Raw genomic sequence first — 24630 nt, forward strand, 5'->3', positions numbered from 1 at the left:
AATTGTTATCCTATGCTGCTGATTCCAAATCTATGTCTCCAGCCCAGCTTTCTCTCCTGAGCTCTAGGTCCACATCTGCAGTATCCTTATAGCCATTCTGCTTGGATAGCCGATACTTAAAACCATTCCACTTCCTCCAAACCTGCTCCTCTTATGGATGTCCTATCTTAATGAATGGCCCCCACCCACCCCTTGTCCAAACCAGAAAATGCAGTATGAGTCTTGAATTTTTCCCCTTCCAGACCACAGTCCAATCAACCACAAAATACTCACAAATCTGTCTTTTACCTACTTCTGTTGCCATACCTGAATCCAGGCCAACATCACTTCCTGTCTAGATTCTGGGCTAGATTAAGCTTCCTAATAGACACGTCTGTATCCATTCTTTCCTCCCTCTAATTGTTCTCTACAAAATAACTAGAATAATCTTAATAAAATGCAAATTTGATCTCACTATCATGCCACAGCCTCATTGTTTAGAGCTGCAAGCTGATTCATAGCTCCCCATTACCTTTAAGGATAAAGTCAAATTTGGGGGTAATTTAATTATGTGTGTTCAAAAAGTTATACATACATACTTGTTATAAACAAACAAAACAGCAGTCCTCCAACATACCCTATCCCACATTACTATATGCCATCTCTTATGCTTCAGCTCCCAAGAGGCAACCAGTGTTAATTATTTTACCTGACTCCTTTGGAATCATTTCCATATCCCTAAAGAACATGTTTATATTGCTATTTAAAAAAAAGTCAATGACTTCCAATTCTAAAAGTTGAAGATTCAGCTTATTTTCACCAACTCCTATGATACCTATCACATACATGAACACTTCCCATTCTTCATCTTCTCAATGTGGCTGTAACTTAATTATATTGCATTTAGTATCTGTACTGATAGGACTTTGTAAATCACAGCATATACTATGCTATGAAAATTTTCCCTTCCTGTTCAACTTTTGTTTTTTTCTTGAGTTAATTACAGTCTTCCCCCTGCCCCCTGTAACTTGGTTTTGTAATAAAGAGGCCATTTTTGATGTTTGTTGACAGTTTTCAATCTCCACTCATCTTTTCTATCTCCCCCACATCTGGGAAACCAAAAGTAGAAGAACTGTATAGGCCTTTACTTCTAAGAGTCGACAGGAATTTCAAATATAGCTCAGGCTCTAGCCCATGCGAGGTGGAATCCCCACCATGCTGATTCTACCCTTTAACCACAGTGAAAGCCCCAGACTACTCCTAGCCCTTTGCTCACTCTCTCACCAGACCCCTGAATGAACCCTTTCCCTCCTGGGAGCCCCCATCTTAGTGTTATTACTAAATATACCTCATTTATATTTACTGGTGGGTGCATTGTGTCTGGACAGTCAAATAAATTCCTGAGCGAGTGATCATGCCTACCTCTGGGCACTGAACTGTGTACTTTCTACATATTTATCATTAATACATTCCTAAACTGTCCACACCCTCAGTTTGGTAAATTTTCCCTCAACATACTTTAAACATCAGTTATTCTATCCATGCCATTTTCTCAATGATCTTTCCCCCAGGGCCTCTGTCCCACTCTAGTCCACCAGATTTGTTGGTCTTTGAGCTTCCTTCAGAGCTGTGGTCTTAGATTTTCCCTTCACCATCATCCTTTCTTACTCATGCATTAGAATCTCATTTCCTGGATTCCTGGATTTTCTCTTTTCTTATTTTGGTTGAACAAATCCTCTGATAGCTTCCTGAGAAATGACCTATAAAAGCAACATTTTTTATCTTTCCATGTCTGAAAAATGTATATTCTACCTTCCCACTTAAGGAATAATTTGGCTGGGGAACTCTACATTACAAGTTACTTTCTTCTACTATTTTCTAGCATCCAGTGTGGCTATTGAGATGTCTGAAGTCATTCTGGTCCCTAATTCTTTTTAGAATCTTGTTTTTCTTTTCTGAGGGTTTTTAGAATATTCTATTTGTCCACAGGATTTTGCAATTTTATAATGATGTGTCTCTGTGTAGGTCTGTTTTCATCCATTGTCTTGGGAGCTCAATAGACTGTTTCAATTGGGGAAGTCATGTCCTTTCATTCCAGGAAATTTCCTTGATAATTTCTCCCCTCCATTTTCTCCATTCTCTCTTTCTGGAACTCCCATTATTCAGATATTGAACTTCCTGGACTAGTCTGTACCTTACTCATGTAAAAAAAAATCTCTCAGGGGCGCCTGGGTGGCTCAGTCAGTTAAGCGTCCGACTTCAGCTCAGTTTATGATCTCGCGGTCGGTGAGTTCGAGCCCCGCGTCGGCTTTAGGCTGATGGCTCAGAGCCTGGAGCCTGCTTCCGATTCTGTGTCTCCCTCTCTCTCTGCCCCTCCCCCGTTCATGCTCTGTCTCTCTCTGTCTCAAAAATAAATAAAACTTAAAAAAAAAAAAAATCTCTCTTCTCTTTTTGTTTACTTCCCATCTTTTTTTTTTTTTTTTTTTTTTTTTTTTTTTTTTTTTTTTTTACTTCCTGGGATAGTTCCTCATCTTTATGTTTTAAACCTTCACCTGAAGTTTTATTTTATACTATGATATTTTCAATATCCAAGAATCCATTTTGCCCCTTGGCCGCTACTTTTAAAAACATTTGTAGCATCCTGTTCTTGTCTAATAACTGCAGTATCTTATAGTATTTCACTGTCTTTGAATCTTTGAAGATACTAATACCCTCCCTCTCCCACTCCTGCATAGTCTTTATTTCTTCCTGGTTGCTTTTCTATGTTAGTTTTGGCCTCTTTCTTATTAGAATATTCCATCAGCTGTCTGGAGATTTTTGGCTGTCTGCCTATGTCTAGGAAACAGGCACTAAAAAGTTTTAGGCAACTCAATTTACATGGTTGGGCCTGTCAAATGTGGGTTTCACTGTAGGACAATTGGTTGGTCAGAACTATGGGAAGAAGGTGAGGAAAGAAAGTTAAGTGTCTTGACATTCAGTTATCAACCTTCAGTAGGTTGCCTCTCAGCCCTGCCAACTGCTGGCTTAGGATTCAGCTTTCTTGGGACTGACAAGTCAATAACTACTCAATTACGATTTTTCCAGCTTCCAAAATTGTTTTGGTTTCTTCTTTTACTCTCTATGTGCATGTGTACTTTTGCTTAAAAAAGTCCATTCACTATAGCTTTGTGGGTTTTTAAGAGGAACAGAAAGTACCATGAGTGTTGTCTGACATTTCTAATAGTAACTAAAACATACATAGCCTTTACTACATGATTACCAAAGTGTCTACTTTTTGGTCCTTGTCAAATTCACCAGACTATTTCATATCTGTTCTATATTCAGACCATCTTTCAGTTTCTTGAATGCACTATGTTCTTCCTATGCCATCTGGCCCCAAGTGCTGATTTCTCTTCCAGGAACTCCTGCCTGTCACCTGACTACTTCTGTGGATCTTTCAGGTCTCAGTATATGTGGTGGACATCTCTGACCTTCAGAAGCAAGAGAAATCTCTCTGATGCACGGTATCAATAGCACCCAGTTCTTCCTCTGTTTTAAAATGGGGAGGGGGTGCGCCTGGGTGGCTCAATCGGTTAAGCGTCCAGCTCTTGATTTTGGCTCAGGTCATGATCTCATGTTTTGTGAGATTGAGCTCTGAGTGGGGCTCTGTACTAACAATGGGGAGCCTGCTTGGGGTTCTCTCTTTCCTCTCTCTCTGGCCCTCCCCCACTCACGTGTGCACAAGTGCTCTCTCTCTCTCAAAATTAATGAATAAACTTAAAAAAATAAAACGGGTCACTTTTCATTTTCCCTCACTAGTCTGCAGGCTCTGTGCAGGCAGGGGCTATGACTGTGCTCCGCCTCTTTCACTGCAGTATATCCTGCTCCTAGCACAGTGCTTGGGACATGGTAAGTATCAAAATGCATTTGACCAAGAAATAGACACCTAACTGTAGAGAACAAATTGATAGTTACCAGAGGGAAGGTGGGGGGTGGTGGTGGAGAATGGGTTAAACAGATGATGGGGATTAAGGAGTGCACTTGTAACGAGCATCAGGTGTTATATGTAAGCAATGAATCACTAAATTCTATACTTGAAACTAATAATACACTGTATGTTAACTAACTAGAATTTAAATTTAAAAAAGCATTTGATAATTACACAAATGAAGTCAAGTAAAATTACTTGCTTGTGATAAGAGAATAGAGATAGTACTAGAAAACGATTCTCTCAATCCTTTCTGTTCAGCTCAATTGGCCTATGTCTGTTTTTTTGGTTTGTAATTAGAAGAAATCAAATATATTTGATTAGGAAAAGGAGATAATTTTCGGCTGGTAGGACCAGAACAATTCTCTCTCTGTTGTTTACAGATGAAGAAGCAGAGGATTGGTGATACTATATAGGCCATTACAAAAGGTTCTAGAACTGAGAGTATCTTATGGCTCCTATCCCTGGTTTCTGTTTTACCATTTGAAACACACCTAGGATGTTACCTCTCCAGCATTACTGTCTTTTATGCTCCATGAATATTTCTACGTTGTCTTCCCTATCTGACTTTCATCAAATAACAACCATCATGTTGCCATTTAAGGGACTAAATCAGTGATTCTTACTACTTGTTGGGGGTTGTACAAGAATCATCTTGGAGTCTTTTTCAATCTGTATGTGCCCCTTTCTCCTCCTGCTTCTCCAGTCTCTGCCTAGGATGCTCTAGAATGATCCTTTGAAAATGCTCCCCAAATGCACAGATTGAATGTTTGTGTTTCCCCAAAATTCATATGTTGAAACAATCCCCAATATGATGGTATTTGGAGGGTCTTTGGGAGATGATTAGATTATAAGTATGAAGCTCTCATGAATGAGATTAGTGCCCTTGTAAAAGATGTCCCAGGGAGCTCCCTCCCCACTTCTCAACAGTGAGAAGTTGACGGTCTTCACCTTGGAAGAGAGTTCTCAGCTGAAGTCAACCATGCTGGTTTCCTTATTTGACTTTCAGCCTCCAGAACTGTGGAAAATAAATTTCTGTTGTTTAAAAGCCACCCAGTTGGGGCGCCTGGGTGGCTCAGTCGGTTAAGTGTCCGACTTCGGCTCAGGTCATGATCTCACGGTCCGTGAGTTCAAGCCCCGCGTCGGGCTCTGTGCTGACAGCTCAGAGCCTGGAGCCTGCTTCAGATTCTGTGTCTCCCTCTCTCTCTGACCCTCCCCCATTCATGCTCTGTCTCTCTCTGTCTCAAAAATAAATAAACATTAAAAAAAATTAAAAAAAAATAAAAGCCACCCAGTCTATGGTATTCCATTTATAGCAGCCCAAACAGACTAAGACACCAAGTAATTTTGGTATGACTCATTCTCATAGGTGAGGAATATTATATTAAATGTTAGTTATGACCAAATTACATTTTATGAATCCACTACTCTGATGCGTGCTGCAATGGCCCAATAAGTGATAGTTTTAGAATGTTTAGCTCATTTACAAGCACCGAGTAGAGTAGAAAGGAGCCTCTTTTTCAAAGTCAATTGTATTACCTTTGAATACCACACCTTTAATATTTTCCCATAAGGTATGAAAAAAGAAAATATAGTACTGGAATTTAGGAGTTTTTATCTATCCATTAACCTGCTTGAGTTTGTTTTTAGAACTTTCTCTGCTTTGGAATAGTTCTTTCTATCCAAAAGGACAACCATGATTATACCCAAAGTGTATCAAAAGAAAAAGAAAATGTCATATATCATGACACAAAATTTCTTTATAAAAGAAAAGTTTTTAGTAACCAAACTGTGTCTCAATCTAAAACTGGAAGCTGTGTGATGATTTTGGGGTGGCATCTAGGCATCACTAGGCTCATTTCCTTTTGTAACACGGTGGTAATGATAATGTCTCTTGGAGTAGTATGGGTTAAAATAAAAGCATCAATTTATAGCACATTATAAAACCATAAGTATTTCAATTACATTTAAAAATAATAAATAGTGAGTTTTGCTAGGGAATGTGATATGTCTGATGACACCACCAACATAATTATCCTATGGACACTTTTTTTGGCTTAGAAGCACTTGATTAGAATAGGCATGTGAATGCAGATGAACTGTCAAGTGCCTTGGAAAGAAAGATTAGGGTGTTTTTGATACAAGAGCTGCATTTCTGAACATATTGTTCCTAACAGGACTTGTCTGTACTGACCAAAAGGCATAAGGTTTTGGTTCACTAAAACATTAGTTTCTGACCATTTTCACATCCATGTTCAGAATTCAATTAAAGGACTGGTTCGTGAAGTTTAATTCTGATGGATCTGCAACAGGATGCACTGAAATTGATGACAGTCATAAATGAGGACCCTTTCTTGATGACACATCTGTATCACACACACAAATAACACCAAACAGCATGATTCAGTGAGGTATGTCATGGTTGGTATTTTCTTCTATGGACTTCCATTGTACAAATTATATAATAATTGAAAACAGGAACAAGGTAACATTAATATTTAAACATGGTTTAATAGGACAGGGCAGTTCACCAGTATTTCAATGCATGCTTTGACCCTGGTAGTTTATTTTCTTCAAAACTATTCTGAGCTAATTAATAGTGACATCATTTGGATGTTTTGGCAGCTTCTTCATACTACAGCCATTTGCAAGTAGATCAATTTATTTAGGTCCTTAGGTCTCTTGAAATATATGATGAACAAACAGAGAATTACCTATAAAACAATTAGACAAATACAGGTCTTAGTTCTGCACAAGCCCGGATGTTTGTGGCAACAAGAATGATTCCTGTAAATGTGAAAAGGATTGAAATTAGGAGTCACTAGGCAATGGGTGGTGGATAGACAGGGAGGGGGAAGGATGGGGAGCTCCATTTACCTAAGTGTGGATATAACAACCCTCCATTCCCCTTCCCTTTTTTATTTTAATTTGCTCTATGTCAAAAAAAAAAGGGGGGGGAGGAACCCTTAAGGCTAGACATTAACCAAAAGTTGGTGACAAGAGTTTTGGATTCCATGTGCCAGTTTCACTGATGACTCATTGGGAACTTTGTATAAGTCACTTAAACTTGTGCTACTTCAGTTCCTGCTGGCTGTGTTCAAAAAAGGAGGATAATACTTGATCCTAAAAATAATTAACTAGGGTGACTATTTAGATTTCTAAGAGGATATTTAATTAGGTAAATTTCCACCACTTCAATAATTACAACCTGACTGTATGTCTTAATATTTACCCTTTGGTTAAATTCTAAAATTTTACATTAATAAACATACATTTTCTCTTTTTAATTTTGCTTTCCCACTTTATTCCCTACATACTTGACATCCTTGTTTCATAGATTTTATTTTACTGATAATATCTTTTCATACCGTTTCAGGTCAGTAAGTCTGTTTTCTCCTTTTGCTAGATTATAGATTCTAATCAAATCCTCTATAATTTATCTTCTTTGGATTAGGATTCATTTCCTTAAAATTTACTGCCAGCATATTAGCCTGCTATTTTTCTTATATGGGCAAGATCCATTTATAATAAAAGCGTAATTAATGTATAGCAGAACTAGAAATAATGTATCTTAAATTTTACCTAATTTTTGTTGATGGTCTTTGTCTTTGTCCATCTTACTTGCATGTTAATTACTTCTCATTAATAAATCTACCTTTTAGTACATAAGCTGGGAGAGGAGAAATTTCACCATTCAACTTAAAATCAGAATTTTGCAGGAATGAATGACCCTGGAGGTCATCTAGTTCAAGCCCCCTCCCTTTTTTTTTTTTATAGATAAGAAAGTGGGTAAGTCACTTTATTTAAGGCCACACAACATTTAGAGTAGGGACTAGAACCCATGAGTTGTGGTGGATGTCCAGCCACTGTTGCTACTCCTCAAGGCTTAATTAATATATATGCATGCTTTAATCGATGAATTTGATTAAGGTCAACTCATGTTGGGTTCAGCCTCTAGGTAAGTTTATGTGTTTGTATTCAGATACTGCACCTTTAATTCAGTCCAGCCAAACTATAACCTTAACCTTGTGAACCAGAAGTTCGGATGGAGGACTGGCACAGATCCATCCTCCCACTGAAAATACATATGCCACACAGATGCTGGATAGTCATCTTTGTTTCTGAGGACAACACATCACTTCTCAGGGGCAGCGATACATTCTACATTCACTTGACATTTAATTTACGTCCACTGTGATGAGGCACCTAGGTGGCTCAGTTGGTTAAGTGTCCGACTTCAGCTCAGGTCATGATCTCATGGTCTGTGGGTTCGAGCCCTGCATCAGGCTCTGCTGCTTTGGATTCTGTGTGTGTCTCTCTCTTTCTGCCCCTCCCCCACTCATGCTCTGTCTTCCTCCATCTCTCAAAAATGAATACACATTAAAAAAATTTTTAGCGGGGCGCCTGGGTGGCTCGGTCGGTTGGGCGTCCAACTTCAGCTCAGGTCGCGATCTCACAGCTCGTGAGTTCGAGCCCCACGTTGGGCTCTGCGCTGACAGCTCGGAGCCCGGAGCCTGCTTCGGATTCTGTGTCTCTGTCTCTCTCTCTCCCCTCCTCTGCTCATGCTCTGCCTCTCTCTGTCTCAAAAATAAATAAACATTAAAAAAAATTAAAAAAAAATTTTTAGCTTACACTCACTATGAAATAAACATTGTACTTTTTGTATACAGAGTCCCTTCCCTCAGGGAACTTAAAAATGTAGGATAAAGACATAAGTGAAACATAACTGTGTAAAGAGTTGAATCCTATTAAGTGTATACATTTTAAAACTATCTAGTTAAAAATGTCCTCCTTTGTGTCACAGTGTCTTACAAAATTAGTCATTTTAATATATAACCAACAAAGGAAGTTGTTAAGCATATAACGGGAAGTTGGTTATTCATAATTGACAAGGTATATTTGGTCCATTACTAACCACTATCTCTCCTGTTAGGAATACTATTGTAATGAGGTGAGGTTTATTTTGGAGATGCAAAAGCAGAAGTTTTGGAGTAGGGTAGGTAAAAATGAAGTAAATATTATTTTTATGTTTTAAATTAGTATTTTTATTAGTATTTATAAGTAATGTGTTCTTTGGGTAAAACATTCAAATTGTAGTTAAAGGTATAAGGGCAAAGGAAATGTTCTCTTTATTCTGGGTATGCACACTTAATCGTTCTTTGTTCTTTTTCTGGAGAAATTTTCTGTGCATGTGGAAACATACATCTGTATATTTTTCCCCACAAATGATTTAATGATAAATTTGCTTTTTACTTAGTTACCCTAGACATATTTGCACATCAATACATATTGACTTATCTCATCTAAAAAAAGTGTTTACTTACTATACCTTTGTATGCATATACCATGATTTATTCAAGCAGAAGTTGACCCTTAAAAAGGTTGGAAATATTAAATACTGGGGAGGTAAAATGGAGAATCTGTGTCTGTAGCTATATGTGTATTTACCTATATGAACTAGTCATTGTCAGAGTGAATAGGATAGCCACAGACACACAGTACTCAAAGCTTATTAAATTAGTAACTATTTCTTCAACTTTGTTGACTCGGTAGATAGAACCCATCAGTATTTTAATTGGTTGCTTTTGTTTTTTCATTCATAGCTGCTGATAACTTTCTCCCTAAGTAATCTGAGGAAGTGGTAAAAGTCAAACTTTTTCCTGTCTGAGGCCATATTGGTGCTGTCTATAATATCTAATTATGGTCACTAGGACCCAGCCTCCTTGCATCTTGATGAATTCCCCACCCTCCTTTGCTTGGCTTGACTTCCTGTTATCAGCTGCCATCTATCAAGACCCTATAATATGCTCAGTGCAGAGGAGAACAAGTCGAAGTGTTCTACCTCACAATTTAAGGAAGGCAGGGGGCTAGTTTTTGTTTTAAGATAAAAATCTTTTAACAAAACACAAACTCCCCAAAACTTCCTTTAAACCAAACAGCATTGTCACACACTCACAAGCTCTTATTACTTACACAGCCAGATGACTCAAGATTACTAAATTTCTATTCATAAGGAGTTTGCTGGCCCCAAATCAACATTCAGTCCCTCCCCCATCTTCCTTCTCTCTCCCTTGGGAGAGTGATGTTTGGAGTGTTCGCTGCGCCACGTTTTAATAGAATGAAGACGATGTGTGTTTGCTGCCTGAACTGTTTGTTTTGGGATTTTATAAAGCCTCCCCCAACATCTTCCTTTTTAAAATTTATTTTTTGAGGCCGGGGAAGAGGAGGTGGGAATCTTTTTTGGCTCCAAGACTTCCAATTTAGAAATACATGCTAGAATTGGTAATCTAGAATCGGCAATCTAGAATTACCAATTCTAGAATATTGGTAATTCTAGATTACTAATATATTCCAGAATTGGTAACACATTCTAGAATCCCATTGCTATTTACTATAGAACTGGGTATTTACATCAGAAATCAGCTGCATCTACATTCCCATCAGTCACTCAGTGTGACACAGCGGTGAAGGAAACAGCACTTAACCGTGCCTTGGGGGGTTACAGTTGACGCTTCTGCCTTTGCACTTGACTCCCCTAAAAAAACGGGCCCAACTTAACAACCTCCCTAGCAAAACTGGGAAAAGAAAAAGTCGCCCTCAAACCTGAGTGCGTCTCCGAGGCCTTTCCACTCCCCCGACCCAGAGGTAGTGGTGGTGGCCACCCCCTCCCCCCAGGTCCTCGCCCTTTTCACACGCGTTCGTGGCAAGGAGAAAATCAGTCATAAACGACCGAGATCCAGAGCTTTTCCTTGGGTGGCCTCCCCAAAGCGCGAGGAGGAGTCCCCAGTAGCGGCCCGCTCCCAGCCCTGCCTGTTCGAGGCCCTCCGCCGGCCTGGGTCCTGGAGCGCGCGGGCGGGGCGGGCAGGGCCGGGGGAGGCGCGCGGGGGCGGCCGGGAGGGGGCGCCGCGGGGGCGCGAGCGGGGCTAGAGGCCCGCCGAGAACGCGGACTCCGAGCCGGGGAGCCAAGGTCCCCCTGGGGTCCCGAGCCCGGGGTCCTTTGCCAAGGGGGAGGCGGGGCGGAAGCGGCGGGAGGGGCGGTTAGGGCGGGGCGGGTGGCGGTTCCGCGCCGCGGCTCTTTCTCCCTAACGCCCGAAACTCGGGGCTGAGAACTTCTCCCCGCCTGTGCCCCGCGCGCTCCGGCGACCCCCGGCTCCCGCACCTTGTTCCCAGCCCGTCCCCGCCCCGCCTCCGGCCGCGCCGCCCCCGCTGTCGGCCGCCGGCCGCGCTGCTCTCGGTTACAAAGGAGGGAAAATGAGCCGGGCGGCGGCGGCGCGGCGCGGGGCCACCGCGGCTGCGGCGATGGCGGCCGCCCCCGGCACCACGTAGAACGCCCCCGCCCGCCCAGCCGCGGCCCAGGCCGGAGCAGAGCCTGCAGCTCCCCACTCGCCTCCTGAGCCCAGCGCGTCGCCTCCTGGCCGGAGGAGGAGGTGGAGGAGGAGGAGGAGGCGCCGCCTTCTTGCCGCGCGCCCTCGCTGTTGTCTGCGCTCCGCTCTGGACCAGTTTGGGGAAGTTGCCGGAGCCCCGCGTCGCCCAGATGTGCGACCTCATTGAGCCGCAGCCGGCCGAGAAGATCGGCAAGATGAAGAAGTTGCGGAGAACTTTGTCGGAGAGTTTCAGCCGCATCGGTGAGTGGCGCGCTGCCCCGGGCACCGGGCCGGACGCCCCCGGCGCCTGCTCCTCCGCCCCGCGCTTCTGGCATCACCAAAGCGGCGACCACCCGGGGCTGGTGTAGAGTGTGCTGCGCGCGGTCGGTGGAGGGAACAGTACCCGGACCTGGGGTAGGGCGACAATGGAAAGGAGAGACACCCCTCTCCCTCGGGATCTAGGGGATCATTTGTGGATGATCTTAAAGCCCACAGTTTGGGTTTCCTCTCCTCGCCACTAGCGCTCCGCCTTTCGCGCCCGCGTTGGACTGGCGATGGGACGCCCCGGGCCCCGCTGCGCACCGGGCTGAGCGGCCGCCTGGGTCCCTTGTTATTTTTTTATTTTTTTTTGCGCGCAGGTTTCGCTCTGGGGTGTTTAGTCAGTAATTTAGCTTTGGAAATTGGTGAAACGTTGAGCTGTTCCTTCGTATTGTTTAACACATCCAACCTAAAGGGAAGTGGGACAGATACCTTGGGACCTTTTGTTCGGTACTTCGGGTCCTCGAAAGCGAGATTCGGCTGTTCTGTCCCAGCTCTCTGAATCTTTCCATTGCAGCAAATAAATGCGCGCTGTGAACTTGTCTGAACATTTAGAAATAAGTCCCCAGAACTTCTTACATTTACTACAGCTCCGGGGCTATTGTCTTTAAACCAACCATCTGATACACAAATAAAAACCGACTGAGAAATGTTTAGGACATTTAAGAATAAATCCATGTCACGGACTATAACAGGGTGACAACAGTATTATGTGGAGTGGGTTTGCTAGCTTTTTAGGGTTAGCCATAGAAAACCCCTTTTAACCTTAAGACGGTAGCTGCCTCCTCTAACATTAGAACTTTCATTTATGCAGGTAACTGTTTTCAGCAAGAAAATCCTACAAGCACTAAAAATAACCCCTCGGATTCCCTAAGAAGCTTTCTAGCCTTTGTTTCACTTGTTTAACATGTCATCCATGTTAATGAAGGTGTTAATGGAAATTAAGCATAAAGTGCTTAATTCCTTAAAATAAACCCCTGGGGTGAATATGAGTATTGGAGTCATTCATCCATCCATCCATTCCTGTAAAAAAAAAATCATTATATAAGCACACTGTAAAATGTGCAAACTTTCTTCAAGAGGAAATATGGATCAAAATTTAGCCTAGTTTTCTTTGTGTTGGGTTTAAAAATTTTCTGTTGGTACACAAAATCTTTCCGAAATGACTGTAAAGTTATGGTGTGAAACCAACATTTAATCTTGGTTTTACTTATTGCATGTATTGGATAGTTGCAGTTTCACTCTCACGAGTTAGGGATGCATTTGAAGAGTTCCTACATGCAAATGAAGTTTGAAGCCAAGAGTGTGAGAGCAAGGTGTTCAGTTGGTGTGCATTTTTAAAGAGGATGTTCAACCTGGGACCCAAAGCATCACAGAGGCGGGTTCTGGAGTCCATTAAGCCCTGTTCTAAAACACATTAACTGTATATTTACTAATGCTAATGACTCTGTTGGAGCCCTTCCAGTTTTGTGTTAAATAATTCATTGCAGTTGAATCTCAGTAAGAAACCAAGGACATTAATACAAAAATTCCTTATGTTTAAGCAATTTTAAGATTTTGATCGACAATCAGTAAAATTTGGATTAACTACAATGCTGGCGAATGGGGTATTACAGTTAATTGGATTTTCTAGCTTACTGAGATTTAGTGATGTGAAACTCCTTTTGATTCCAACACTTGTTAAAATGTCTTCTATGATCTAGTAGATTTTACTTCCTTCTTTCAGAAACAGTACAGTGCAGTGAACCTAACTGATTATTTCTTGTATTGAAGGAAGGTCATGATTCTGAATAGCAAGTCCCATTTTGGAATACTGTAAAGAGATAAAGAGGTTTTATGTGGTTATGATTGTATGTCAAACCCAAGACATACATGTGAAGTGGGACTGCAGAAAAATTAATCTTTGTTATCTGAGTACGTTCTTAATGTTATATTTGCAACATCAAAAAGCAATAAAATGAATTTGGTTATGTAAAGGTTTTAAGGTGCTCAAGACTATGGAATGGGGTTTTTACTTTGGGATTGTATAGTGCATAGATTAAGGGTGTGGGCTGTGTCAGACCACTGGAGATTTCCCGTCTTGCCACATGCAGCAGTGTGACCTTGAACAGGTCCCTCACCTTCTGAGCTTCAGTTGTTTTTTTTTTAAATTTTTTTAATGTTTGTTTATTTTTGAGAGGGAGACAGAGAGACAGCGTGTGAATGGGGGAGGGGCAGAGGGAGAGGGAGACAAATAATTCGAAGCAGTCTCCAGGCTCTGAGCTGTCAGCACAGAGCCTGACGTGGGATTTGAACCCACAAACCGTGAGATCATGACCTGAGCCAAAGTTGGATGCTTAACCTACTGAGCCACCCGGGCGCCCCTGAGCTTCAGTTTTTCATGTACAACTCAGTTTTGATATTGGCACTTAGGGAAATAACACATATGATGTCTTGTGCAGTATGTAGTGTAGACTCAAGAGATGTTCATAATATGTTATTATCATTATTGGTGATTGCATCATATTGACATAATTGATTTTCTAGGTGGGAAGAAAGAGAAGGGAAGAAGTGGTTACTGACTTTACCGTATTAAAACAGGATGGACTTTGGAGTTAGTCTGGTCTGGGTTTGAACCCTGTTTTCCCAGCTTGCTGTGTGTCTTGGTCAACTAGCAGAATATCCCTCAACCTTAGAGTCCACATGTATACATTTTCTTAAGGTTGTTGTGACGATTAAATCCGATAGAATACGTAAAATATCTAGTGCAAGATGTTACATGTGAAGATCAATAATGGGGGCTGTTACTATTCCTTCCAGTTTCTCTATGTATCCCCTGTCTCCCCCCTTTCTTCATTGGTACTTCATGAGATCAAAGAGTGAATGGTTTATTCTTGTGGAGTAATCCAACATCTCTTTATATGCATTCCCTTTAACCAATCTATGATGGCTTTTGAAGTAAACATACTGACTTCATTTTGCTTTTTTAGTATGATTCAAAAGTGTAGCTTGTTATAGGATAAAATATACAGCATCATTGTTTAGTCCTGAGAAGTTAACCGTTCATCTATAGAAAATGAGCACAACTTTTGAAAGTATGTGATATTCAATCAGTTTATTGTTAATAACCATTTGGACTGTATAAGAGCGGCAACGCTGATGTTTAATTCAGCCACACGTAAATGGTCGTACCAGCTTTGTCGCTACCCACCCCAATACAGCTGATCTGAGATTACTATATTATATAAGGTCTAATAAAACACACTGGCTTTCAAGCCATAGCACTCTAATTTATGACATCTGCCAGGGAGTGACTACAACATAGTTACAGTTCTTTTACAAGATGGGTGTAATTGAATTTCAAAGTCATCCACTGATTTCAGTGGTGAGTATTTATGGTTTTCTGCTAAATAATGTCAGTGTGTTCACTTATTTAGGAATTACTGTTGTTGTCTCACGTGTTTTTTTTTTTTTTAATTTTGGTTAACATAAATGAAGAGAAATGGGAACTTAGTTGTTAAAAAGTTTATGTTAAAATCCTTTTCCTCTTTTGTTTCCTGTTTCTTTTTATTTTTGAATGATAGCTTAGGAGGAGGAATGCTTTCTGTGTAAGATTAGGTCAAACTGTCATTTCTTCATAGTCATTTGAATGCATTTCTTCACACTTGTTTGGATTAACTCCCAGAGAAAGGAAGTTTATACTCTGTGATATTTGAGGTGAAGCCCATGTACACCATTTTTTTTTTTAAAGATGTAATTTGTGAGAGAACTGAATGAAAGGAAGAGGCTGAAATTTTGGGTTTGTTACTTTGTTCTGTATGTGTGTAATGTAGAGTCCAGCTGTCATTTGATAAGTCCATTCTTAAGGTTAAAGGTTCAGACACAAAATGTAAATACAGTACCATGTCTTCTTCCAATGTAGTTTCAAAAGATTTTAATTTGAAAACTAGGAAATGGAATTTATATCTATGATCCTTTCATGAGAGAAAATAGTGTATGGTTTTCATATGCCAACACTTTAGTGTGTCTCAAAAGGCAAGAGGCTGTCTTTTGGCCTTTGAGGTAGACATAATTAATTCAACAAATAATTATTGAGTACCTCCTATGTGCGAGATATTGTGCTCACATTCAGTTTCAGTGGCCATTGGTACCAGTCCGCAAGGACTTTTATGAGAAGGCAGGCCAGTGAAAGGGCATTGACAATATAGAATGACAAATTTTACCAAGAAGATTAGCACAATTTGCTGTTGGAGAACATAGGAGGGACACCACTTTAGTGTTGGTGAGAGCATGGCAAGCTCTCTAGAGGAAGCAGTGTCCGAGCAGAGGACTAAATAGACTACCTGATTATCTCAAATGATTCAATGTATACATACACCTTTGTTAACCCATAAAAGTGTAATATACTTGCTATTCCATGATATCTTTGAAGACAATTGTGAGTTTACATTTACATGAATGATTAATGACAATCGGGGAATGTAATCAATAATGAGATGTTGCGTGCTTGTTTGGGTAATAGTTTATTATTCATCAATGACCTGGTAAATATTTGGCAGAGACATATTTAATTGGCCTTTGTTGTTACTGTTAACTGCTGTTCAAGCAAGGATTCCATATTTATAAGAAACTATATAAAGTGTCGACCCACCAGTGAAGAGTTACTGAAGTCATAGATTTTTTGGTCTTAAAATGTTCTCCCCTAAGATATCTTGGGCTTGAGAATAGTGTGCATGGGAGAGAATCTAGCTTTCTGCTCCTTATATCTTAGAAGATACACCTGCAATTTCCTCTAATATTTCTTCCATTTCTTTCTACCTACAGACCCTACCCCTTTATCCAGAATGTTGAAGGAATTGGCAGGATTTGGGGGCAAGAAAGAAATAGTCCAGTCAGAATGTCAAAGACAATTTAGTTTCTTGCTTTCTTTATCTCTCAGTTTGAGGGTCTTCATTCTGTGTTTGCAGTTACCCGAGGGGGTAGTTATTAACTGTAGTTCTTATTGGATGCTTTGCTTAAGAAAACCCAAGACTAAACTTTTATTATGTCCAAAGTAAAGAAAATACAGGAAGTTTGTGCTGTGATTTATAAGCTTGCTCCTTTAGCTTTGCATCTTACATGACAGCCACATAATTTTTCATTAATTTTTGTTAAATGAGCTAGGTATGTGGCTGTACAATGATTGACTTTGTATTTGAAATCAGTGAGCTAATCATTTCTTATTAGAAAAAAATTTTTAGATGGAACAACTTGCCTATATTTATGTAGGTCACTAATATTTTATCTTGGAATCACTACTCAAGTATGTTAATTAGAAGATATGCCTTAGGTTTGAGGGAGTGAGGGTGGGAGTTTAGTAACATTGCTGACTGATATTTAAAGAAAGCCTTCTAGATTAGAAGTTTTACATTCTAAATTAAAAATAGTCTTTAAGAATCATTGAGGATCTTATAGCTTTCTATCAAAATAGCTTATTTTAATTTTTTTAATGTGTATTTACTTTTGAGACAATGCGAGAGACAGAGTGCAAGCAGGGGAGGGGCAGACAGAGGGAGACAGAGGGAGACAGAGGGAGACACAGAAGCTATCAGCCCAGAGCCTGACGCGGGGCTTGAACTCACGAACCATGAGATCATGATCTGAGCCGAAGTCAGAAGCTTAACCGACTGAGCCACTCAGGCGCCCCTCAAAATAGCTTATTTTAGAGTTAGTGTAAGTTAAAGCGAAATATATAATAAAATGTGTGTAAGTAATTGAATGTAAGATAAGCTATTTGAGAATGGTATAAAGGGCTGTCTTTTTATTTTTCATTTAGAAGTAGTTGTCCTCTAATAAAGTCAGTAGAGAAATTTGGTACAGATCAGCTTCTTAGGTAAAAAGAGGAAAACTAAGAATTGAACTTTCAGAAACACTTTATTTCCCTCAATCTACCCTCACCCCCCTTAATTCACCACAACTACATACTTCCTGATGTTTAAAAAGACAAGTCTATGGTATGAAACAGAAAATATACTTTTCAAGATTGTTACATTATATAATATAAGCTCTGGTATGGTAGCTTCCATTTAAGCACATGACTTCTCTCAGAGATTGATTCCCAACATAATTTGTTTTCCATTGCTTTTGTCAGAACATAGCTTTCCAAGTAAGAGCAACACAAGTGCTTCTATCCTGACTAGAACTGTCCAGTACAGACGGTAAACACCTATGCGCAATTCTATAAATTAGAAACATGTCTCCAGCTAGTGGTTTCAGCTAAATTAGCTCCTTTGTGCATTCTCCTTAATATGAAACATTCTAAGTAATTGTAGGATTTAAGGAACTAGGGTGTTTGCCAACTATGCATGAAATACTTACTTCTCTCTCTTTAGAGTAATAGAATGCCAATTCTGAATCCATGCATATTTAAATAAATTTTGAGCATTTGCCAATTCCCATACAACGTTCTGAATGCATTGTTTCCTTTGGTGATACTTCGTTATAAAATTGATCATGTTGAAATGTTTGAATTATGTCTCTGCAGTGCTTAGTTTAACATGCTTAGTCTTTCATTACTGTATTTAAACCTCTCTCGGTATGAGAATCTCATTCAGGGCACTGTGCAGAGTGGGTGTCATCCTGACAATTGGTTTGGGAGGACCACACACCGTGCGTAATGACATATGCACAAAACCCAGAAGCTGAAGGAGACATTTCTTTAAGATTACTTTTTGATTCTTTCATACTTTTCATTAAAATGTTTTCCTACTAAAGAAGAGATAGGGGAAAGATATACATTCTTCTTTTCCATACTTGGGAGGATAGTCCATTTACATATTTATGAAAGTGTCTCACAAAGAAGCATGCTGTGCAATTCTCTGTCTCATTTGTAGTTTTCCTATTTGTATCATAACATTGTTATTCAGGTTGGGGTACAGTTTTACTTTCTGAAATGAAAACACCATACTGCTTTGTTTTCTTTCTGTTTTCTAGAACTTAGATACTTAGTTTCCTTGAGATGTTTCACAATAACTTCTTCCTTTCCCTTTTTATTTTACAGCTTTGAAGAAAGACGACACCACCTTTGATGAGGTAGGTTAAATTTCTTTATCTTATGTTGGATGTATTTAATTACTTCTGGGTATACTTAATAGGTGCCAACTTCACACTTAAGAAGCAGGAAAAAATGCCTTAAAAAAAGAAGAGATGACATCTCTATAGTTGTATTATTTTTCAGCTTTAATTATTTGAATGAATTTTGGTGGCAGTCAACAGAAATATGTCTTTTTAAATTAGCAAAAATACCCCCAGGCCTTTGTGTTATTGACCCCTTAATGGTGGTAGTGCTGGAGAAGCCCATTGTGAGGTACGTGCTTAGGGCAAGTCTGGAGTTGTTGGTAAGTTGGGCACCCCAGCTCCCTGCAACCCTGCGCTGAATCAGGATGTGATGCGACGTTGATGCCACTTATTGTCTATCAGATTCCCAAAGGAGGGGCTGACTTTCCTGTTCTAGTTTTCCTATCCTTTGTATATCAGATCTGTCTTTACCTACTTGCTGCAAAGTAGCAAAAAAGTCTGTTCCAAGAGGGCAGAGGGTCCATATGTAATTAATAGCATTTTGAACATGATTTTTAAATTGTACTCTTTCCTGAGTTTTTTGTGGTATCAGTGGGAATCACCAGACAGACAATGTGTTTACAAAATATTCTCAGGAGTGCTATAGAGTGAAGTATTTCATTGTCACCATCCAAAGCCACAGTAATTGACTTGACATGTATTGTAAATTGGGCTGTGTGTGTGTGTGTGTGTGTGTGTGCGCGTGCGCGCGCGCGCGCGCGTAGTGAGTTTATATATGAACACAAAAGTATATACACAGTGTGCTTATCCTTCAGCCTAATGAAGCATGGATTAGTTTGGTTGTGGTTGTTTGATTTAACAGTTGCAGTTTCTGTGAAATAAGCTACCTGTTCTCTCACTGCTTTACTGCTTCAGAGAAGTGAGGACATTTGTGCTTGTGGAAATCCCCTTGGCCATGTGGTTGGCTGTGGTGCAGGGCAGGACCACTCAGGGAGAACCTGCTCCAGATTGGGATTTCTGGATGGGGCCAGTGACATTTGGCTCTCATGGTCTGCCTCTTTGTCTGTTGCACCTGTTCCTTTTTTCCTGGGGCCCAGATCTACAAAGCCACGTGTCCCTGGACTACAAAACAACTTCTCCTTCCAGCATTTCTGAAACATCCTGTAAAGCTTAGTTATTCTAGACCTAAAGCAATAGAGGAATATTTTCTTCCCCATCTATAGTTGGTAATAATGATGTTCTCCTCTAAACCTGTATTTCTGGAATTTCTGCAGTGTTACTGAGATGTTTTTAGGAGAGTATATTTTCTTCTTAGAAGAAATCAATTGGTGAATATTTGGTACTTTTTCTGTCTTTGTAAAGAAATGTCTCCCCTCTAATTATGGAGGTAATGTAAGCTTATGTAAAAGAGAAAAATAAGGAAAAGGAGAAAAATCTCCCAATCCTATTTCCTAGCTACAACCACTGTTGAATGTTCTTGCTTCTTTCCCTATGTTTAGAAACAAAAAAACATAAGCCATTTATTATATGCTGCTTTTTTCTTTTAACCCAAAATGTGGTATTTTCCCATGTTGTTACAGATGACTCCTAATCATTATTAGGAATTTGAAAAACCTCCTGTTTAGTTTAAATGCCATTGTTAATGATTGTTATTTTGTCATGTGGCTGTGAGATTAGCTTTCCAAAAAATCTGAGGCTGGAACCTAGATGAAAGTTAAGGAAGGATGTGTATATGAAGCTGGTTACTACCCACCCTCCTTTACCTGGAAACCTTTGCACAAAGGTCTGGATTTTGTAATATGGGGCAAAATTTTCTCTAGCTTTTACAAAGTGTTTTCCTTCCTCTGTACAAGAGATTGGTAAAACAAACAAACAAACAAAAAAAAACAAAAAAAAAACCAAAAAAACAAAAAAACAAAAAAACAAAACAAAACAAAACAAAAACCAAAAAAAAAAACAAAAAACAAAACTCAAGTTAGTAAATCACAGAATGGTACACCTGGAGGAGATGTTGGAAATCATGGGGCCAACTTCATCATTTCACGGATGAAGTAATTGAGGTCCAGAGGGGCCCAGGAGTTTCCAGTTAATTACGGGAAGTGCCAGGGTCAGGCTCCTGGGAGATGGTAGTAGTAAAGGCATGCCTGGGTGTAAACCCCTAACTCAGCTACCTTTTCAGGGGCAATTGACTTACTTTTTCCAAGTCTCTTATAAGTTAGAGATGTTTATCTCCCTCCTAAGATTGTTGCGAAGATTAAATAAGCTAAGTATATGAAGGTTACAGAAGAGTGATGGGCACATAGTAAATGTCTCATAGTTGGTATTCCCATTGCCCTTGTCTTCGTTGTCATCATCATCCTTCTCTTCACCGATGCTCTCACCATGACATCACCTTCTGTATTTGGAAGGGCTACAAGGAGGAAAGAAAGATTTAGTTTGAAATTAAGAATTGGGGCTATGAGGAGAGTTATTTTCAGATATTCCTCTACCATACCATATGAGACTTCGTGTGATGATTTACATATTAAAACTGTGAAACCCACCATTTTTTTTGTTTGAAACTCACCAGTTTTTAGATTCCTTGAGAGGATGACTACATTCAGCTTTGTAATCCCTCGTGTGTCTTGCACATGGTAAAACATTCAGTAAATATCTGTTGAATGTGAGTAAATATATATTGTCAATAAGTAGAGAGAATGTTGAACTGAGTGTCAGACAATGTGGATTCTCCTTTGCCAATTTCTAGCCATTCAGTTTTCTCATTTGTAAAGCCAGTCCGAGAGGATCATCTTCAAGTTGCTTTTTATCTTTAAAATTTTTTAAACCTTTATTCATTTTTGAGAGACACACAGAAAGAGAGGGAGAGAGAAAGAGAGCGAGCGCAAGCGGGGATGGGGCAGAGAGAAAAGGAGACACAGAATTTGAAGCAGGCTCCAGGCTCTGAGCTGTCAGCACAGGGCCTGATGCAGGGCTCAAACCCATAAGCTGAGATCTTGACCTGACCTGAAGACGGTCGCTTAACTGACTGAGCCACCCAAGCATCCCATAGGGGGAGGGAGAATCTATTTTATTTTATTTTTTAATGTTCTTTATTTTTTATATTTGGGGGAGAGAGAGAGAGAGAGAGAGAGAGCAAGCTCGAGGAGGGGAGGGGCAGAGAGAGAAGGAGACACAGAATCTGAAGCAGGCGCCAGGCTCCAAGCTGTCCTCACAGAGCCATACACAGGGCTTGAACTGTGAGATTGTGACCTGAGCAGAAGTCAGACACTTAACCAACTGAGCCACCCAGGCACCCTATCTATCTTTAAATGTAAAATAAAATCCTACCTAACAGTCAACATGCACTTACAGTTTTACTAAGATCCCAGAAAAGGACACTGCATTTGTGATTAAACACGCGGGGCGCCTGGGTGGCTCAGTCGGTTAAGCGTCCGGCTTCGGCTCAGGTCATGATCTCGCGGTCTGTGGGTTCGAGCCCCGCGTCAGGCTCTGTGCTGACAGCTCTGAGCCTGGAGCCTGTTTCAGATTCTATGTCTCCCTCTTCCTCTGACCCTCCCCTGTTCATGCTCTCTCTCTCTGTCTCAAAAATAAATAAATAAGAAAAAAAAAAACACGCAAGAAGTCACCAAGTTCTATGATCATCCTCAGATTACAGTGTTAGAAGTTTTCTTGAACTCACTTTTCTTTGGCAGTTGGAGGACTTCTGTGTTGGAATTTAGTTAAGATTCGAGTCTTGAAACCTGGGAACTGAATCAGCTTCTTAGATATGCATCAAGGTGTGGCATCTCTCTTCCTACTCAGTATTTATGAGGCAGAGGACTCCTTACGTCAAGGAGTGGCCTCCTCCAGAGTGCCTGGAGCTGGACTTTAGTTGCTATTCCCTGATTCCTAGAGGATTTCTATAGGGTGTGTGTAAATGTTTGACCTTGAACAGAGGAGAAAAAGAGATGTGGACCTATTTGAAAGACTTATTATTCTTTCATTCTTCAATAGGCTGAAGTGCCATGACTGCAGATTTTTATAAGCAGCTTGGAATTATATTCATGAATAGTGTGCTATTGCTTGTTGTAGAGAGAGAATGAGACACTTTGGAAGTTAAGTATTGAGGGATGTTTACACTAGGCAACTTTGTTCGAATAGGAAATTTTGTTGAAGCCCATCCTATTTGGAGAGAGGACGATCATTTCGCTCTTCGTTCATATTGTATCTGGGCGCTGATTAAAATATGAAGCGTTTTTGTTCTCTAAGTTTAATCTATACTTTTGATGGGTGGACTAACCATTTATAAGGATATCCTTATAAAACTTATAAAGTTGCAGAACTTTCCAAATTCTTTCTCACCTTTTTGTCCCCAGTAGATGTCTTAGGCCATGTCTCCCGAGTGGCCTCATTTTCCCTGTGCCATAATATACTATGACTTCAGGGAAGTTTTGAATCTTATTTTTTTTAATTAGTAATTTGTTTCAAAATGATACCTAAAATATGAACAGTCAGAAAATACAGTTAATCTCTCCCAGTGTAAAAGTACTATGTATAAAGCCTTTTGAACTGTGGAAGTAAAAAGTTCTAAGTGAGTATAAATATGTGTGTTTAGAAAGGGTTGGAAATGTCTAAAGCCACAGCAATCATGAATTGTTCTTGTGTTTAAATTAAAAAGGTTAAATTGTGTAGTTTTAGTTATGCTTCATGCCTCTGTTATTTTAGCTCAGATGAGTTGCCAGAACAAAGTGTTGAGTATGCTTGGCTCTTTACTAAGAAATACAAAAATTCTAGTGGTTGAAATAAACCTTGGAAATGCAAAGAGGTTTGTTTGTTTGTTTATCGTATATAATCCAGATAATTAAGCACTTTTTTTGTATTGGGGGGGGAATTGGTCATTTACGAGCTTTTTAATTTTCTGTGCTCTGGTCATTTGTTCCCTGTTTGCAAAGTAGAAGGGGCTGCCAACACATTTTTGCATTTTACAGCTATTTTAATTTTTGTATCCTAAGGAAATGTGTACAAAGCATATAAAATGTCTTAACATTTTTACATCTGATCTGTAACTTCCTCAGGTACATTTTTATAGGTAACTTGCTTCCTCTCTGCTTAATATAATAATTTTGTGAGATAGATGGGGGGTCATATGCATTGACCTCTGCTTCTAGGCCATGCCCCTCTTTGTTGTTTTGTATAAATATGTAACTGTAATACTGGAGATATAAACACAGCAGTGATTTTTCTGAGAACCAGATTCTAGGAGTCAAGTACAAATATGATTTGGGGATATTCCTGGTCATTATTTTTCCATGCATTGAGGGTGGTGGGAGCTGTTGCAGTTTTTTTCTCACCTAACTACCATCATGGTCTGAGGCCCCTGTGTCTGTGTGAATAATGTATACATTGTATACAGCTGTCTAGCTTCCGACTTCCCCGACTTCCTCATCTAAAATACTAAATCCCAGTAACTATCTTTCCCTGTGAGCTTCCTCACTCCTGCTGTACTCATTTTATCTGTTCTTTGTGGGTTCCCTATTTCCAGACCACCTGTTCTCTGCCCATCCCCCTCCTGTTTCCTTCTCTGTTCACTCACGGTACATCATTCCCTTGCCAGTATCCTCAGTGGCCGTATCCCTTTGTGTTTTGCTTGTAATCTACTCCGCCAGACCTTGATTTTGACCTGGCATCTTTCCCCCCTCTGCCCACCGGCTGCCAAGAGCTGCTTGAGGAAACCACTCTGTAAATAAATTTATCGTCTCTGGCCTTAGCTGGAACCCAAGGCAACTGTGTACAGTCTTGCCCTGTGTGGCTGGCCTGTTTCCTGCTGAAACCTTTCCACTTCCCTCCATCCTTCTAGCTACCCTCCTCCACCCCTCCTTCCTTTCATAGATGACTTTCCACTCTGTGTTAGTTTGCTGGAGTTGTTGTAGAAAAGTCCCACAGACTGGGTGGCTCAAACAACAGAAATGTATTGTCTCACAGTTCTGA

The 24630-nt window shown here is 40.1% G+C and overlaps 1 protein-coding gene across 4 annotated transcripts in view; it reads left to right on the top strand.

Moving 5' to 3' along the window:
• Positions 1 to 24630, top strand: part of CDK14 (cyclin dependent kinase 14) — a 626953-nt gene that overhangs the window by 19263 nt on the left and 583060 nt on the right. For 2 of the 4 annotated variants that reach the window (XM_049641421.1, XM_049641419.1), the window contains exons 1-2: positions 10917 to 11571; positions 18647 to 18678. In XM_049641421.1, coding sequence (XP_049497378.1) covers positions 11481 to 11571; positions 18647 to 18678 — 123 coding nt within the window. In that variant the 5' untranslated portion in view covers positions 10917 to 11480. Of the gene's footprint in view, positions 1 to 3377; positions 3483 to 10916; positions 11572 to 18646; positions 18679 to 24630 lie in introns of those variants that run through there. The other 2 variants (XM_049641422.1, XM_049641423.1) reach the window with 2 other exon arrangements.

Source organism: Panthera uncia, chromosome A2 (genome assembly GCF_023721935.1).
Source record: "Panthera uncia isolate 11264 chromosome A2, Puncia_PCG_1.0, whole genome shotgun sequence".
Taxonomy (NCBI): Eukaryota; Metazoa; Chordata; class Mammalia; order Carnivora; family Felidae; genus Panthera; species Panthera uncia.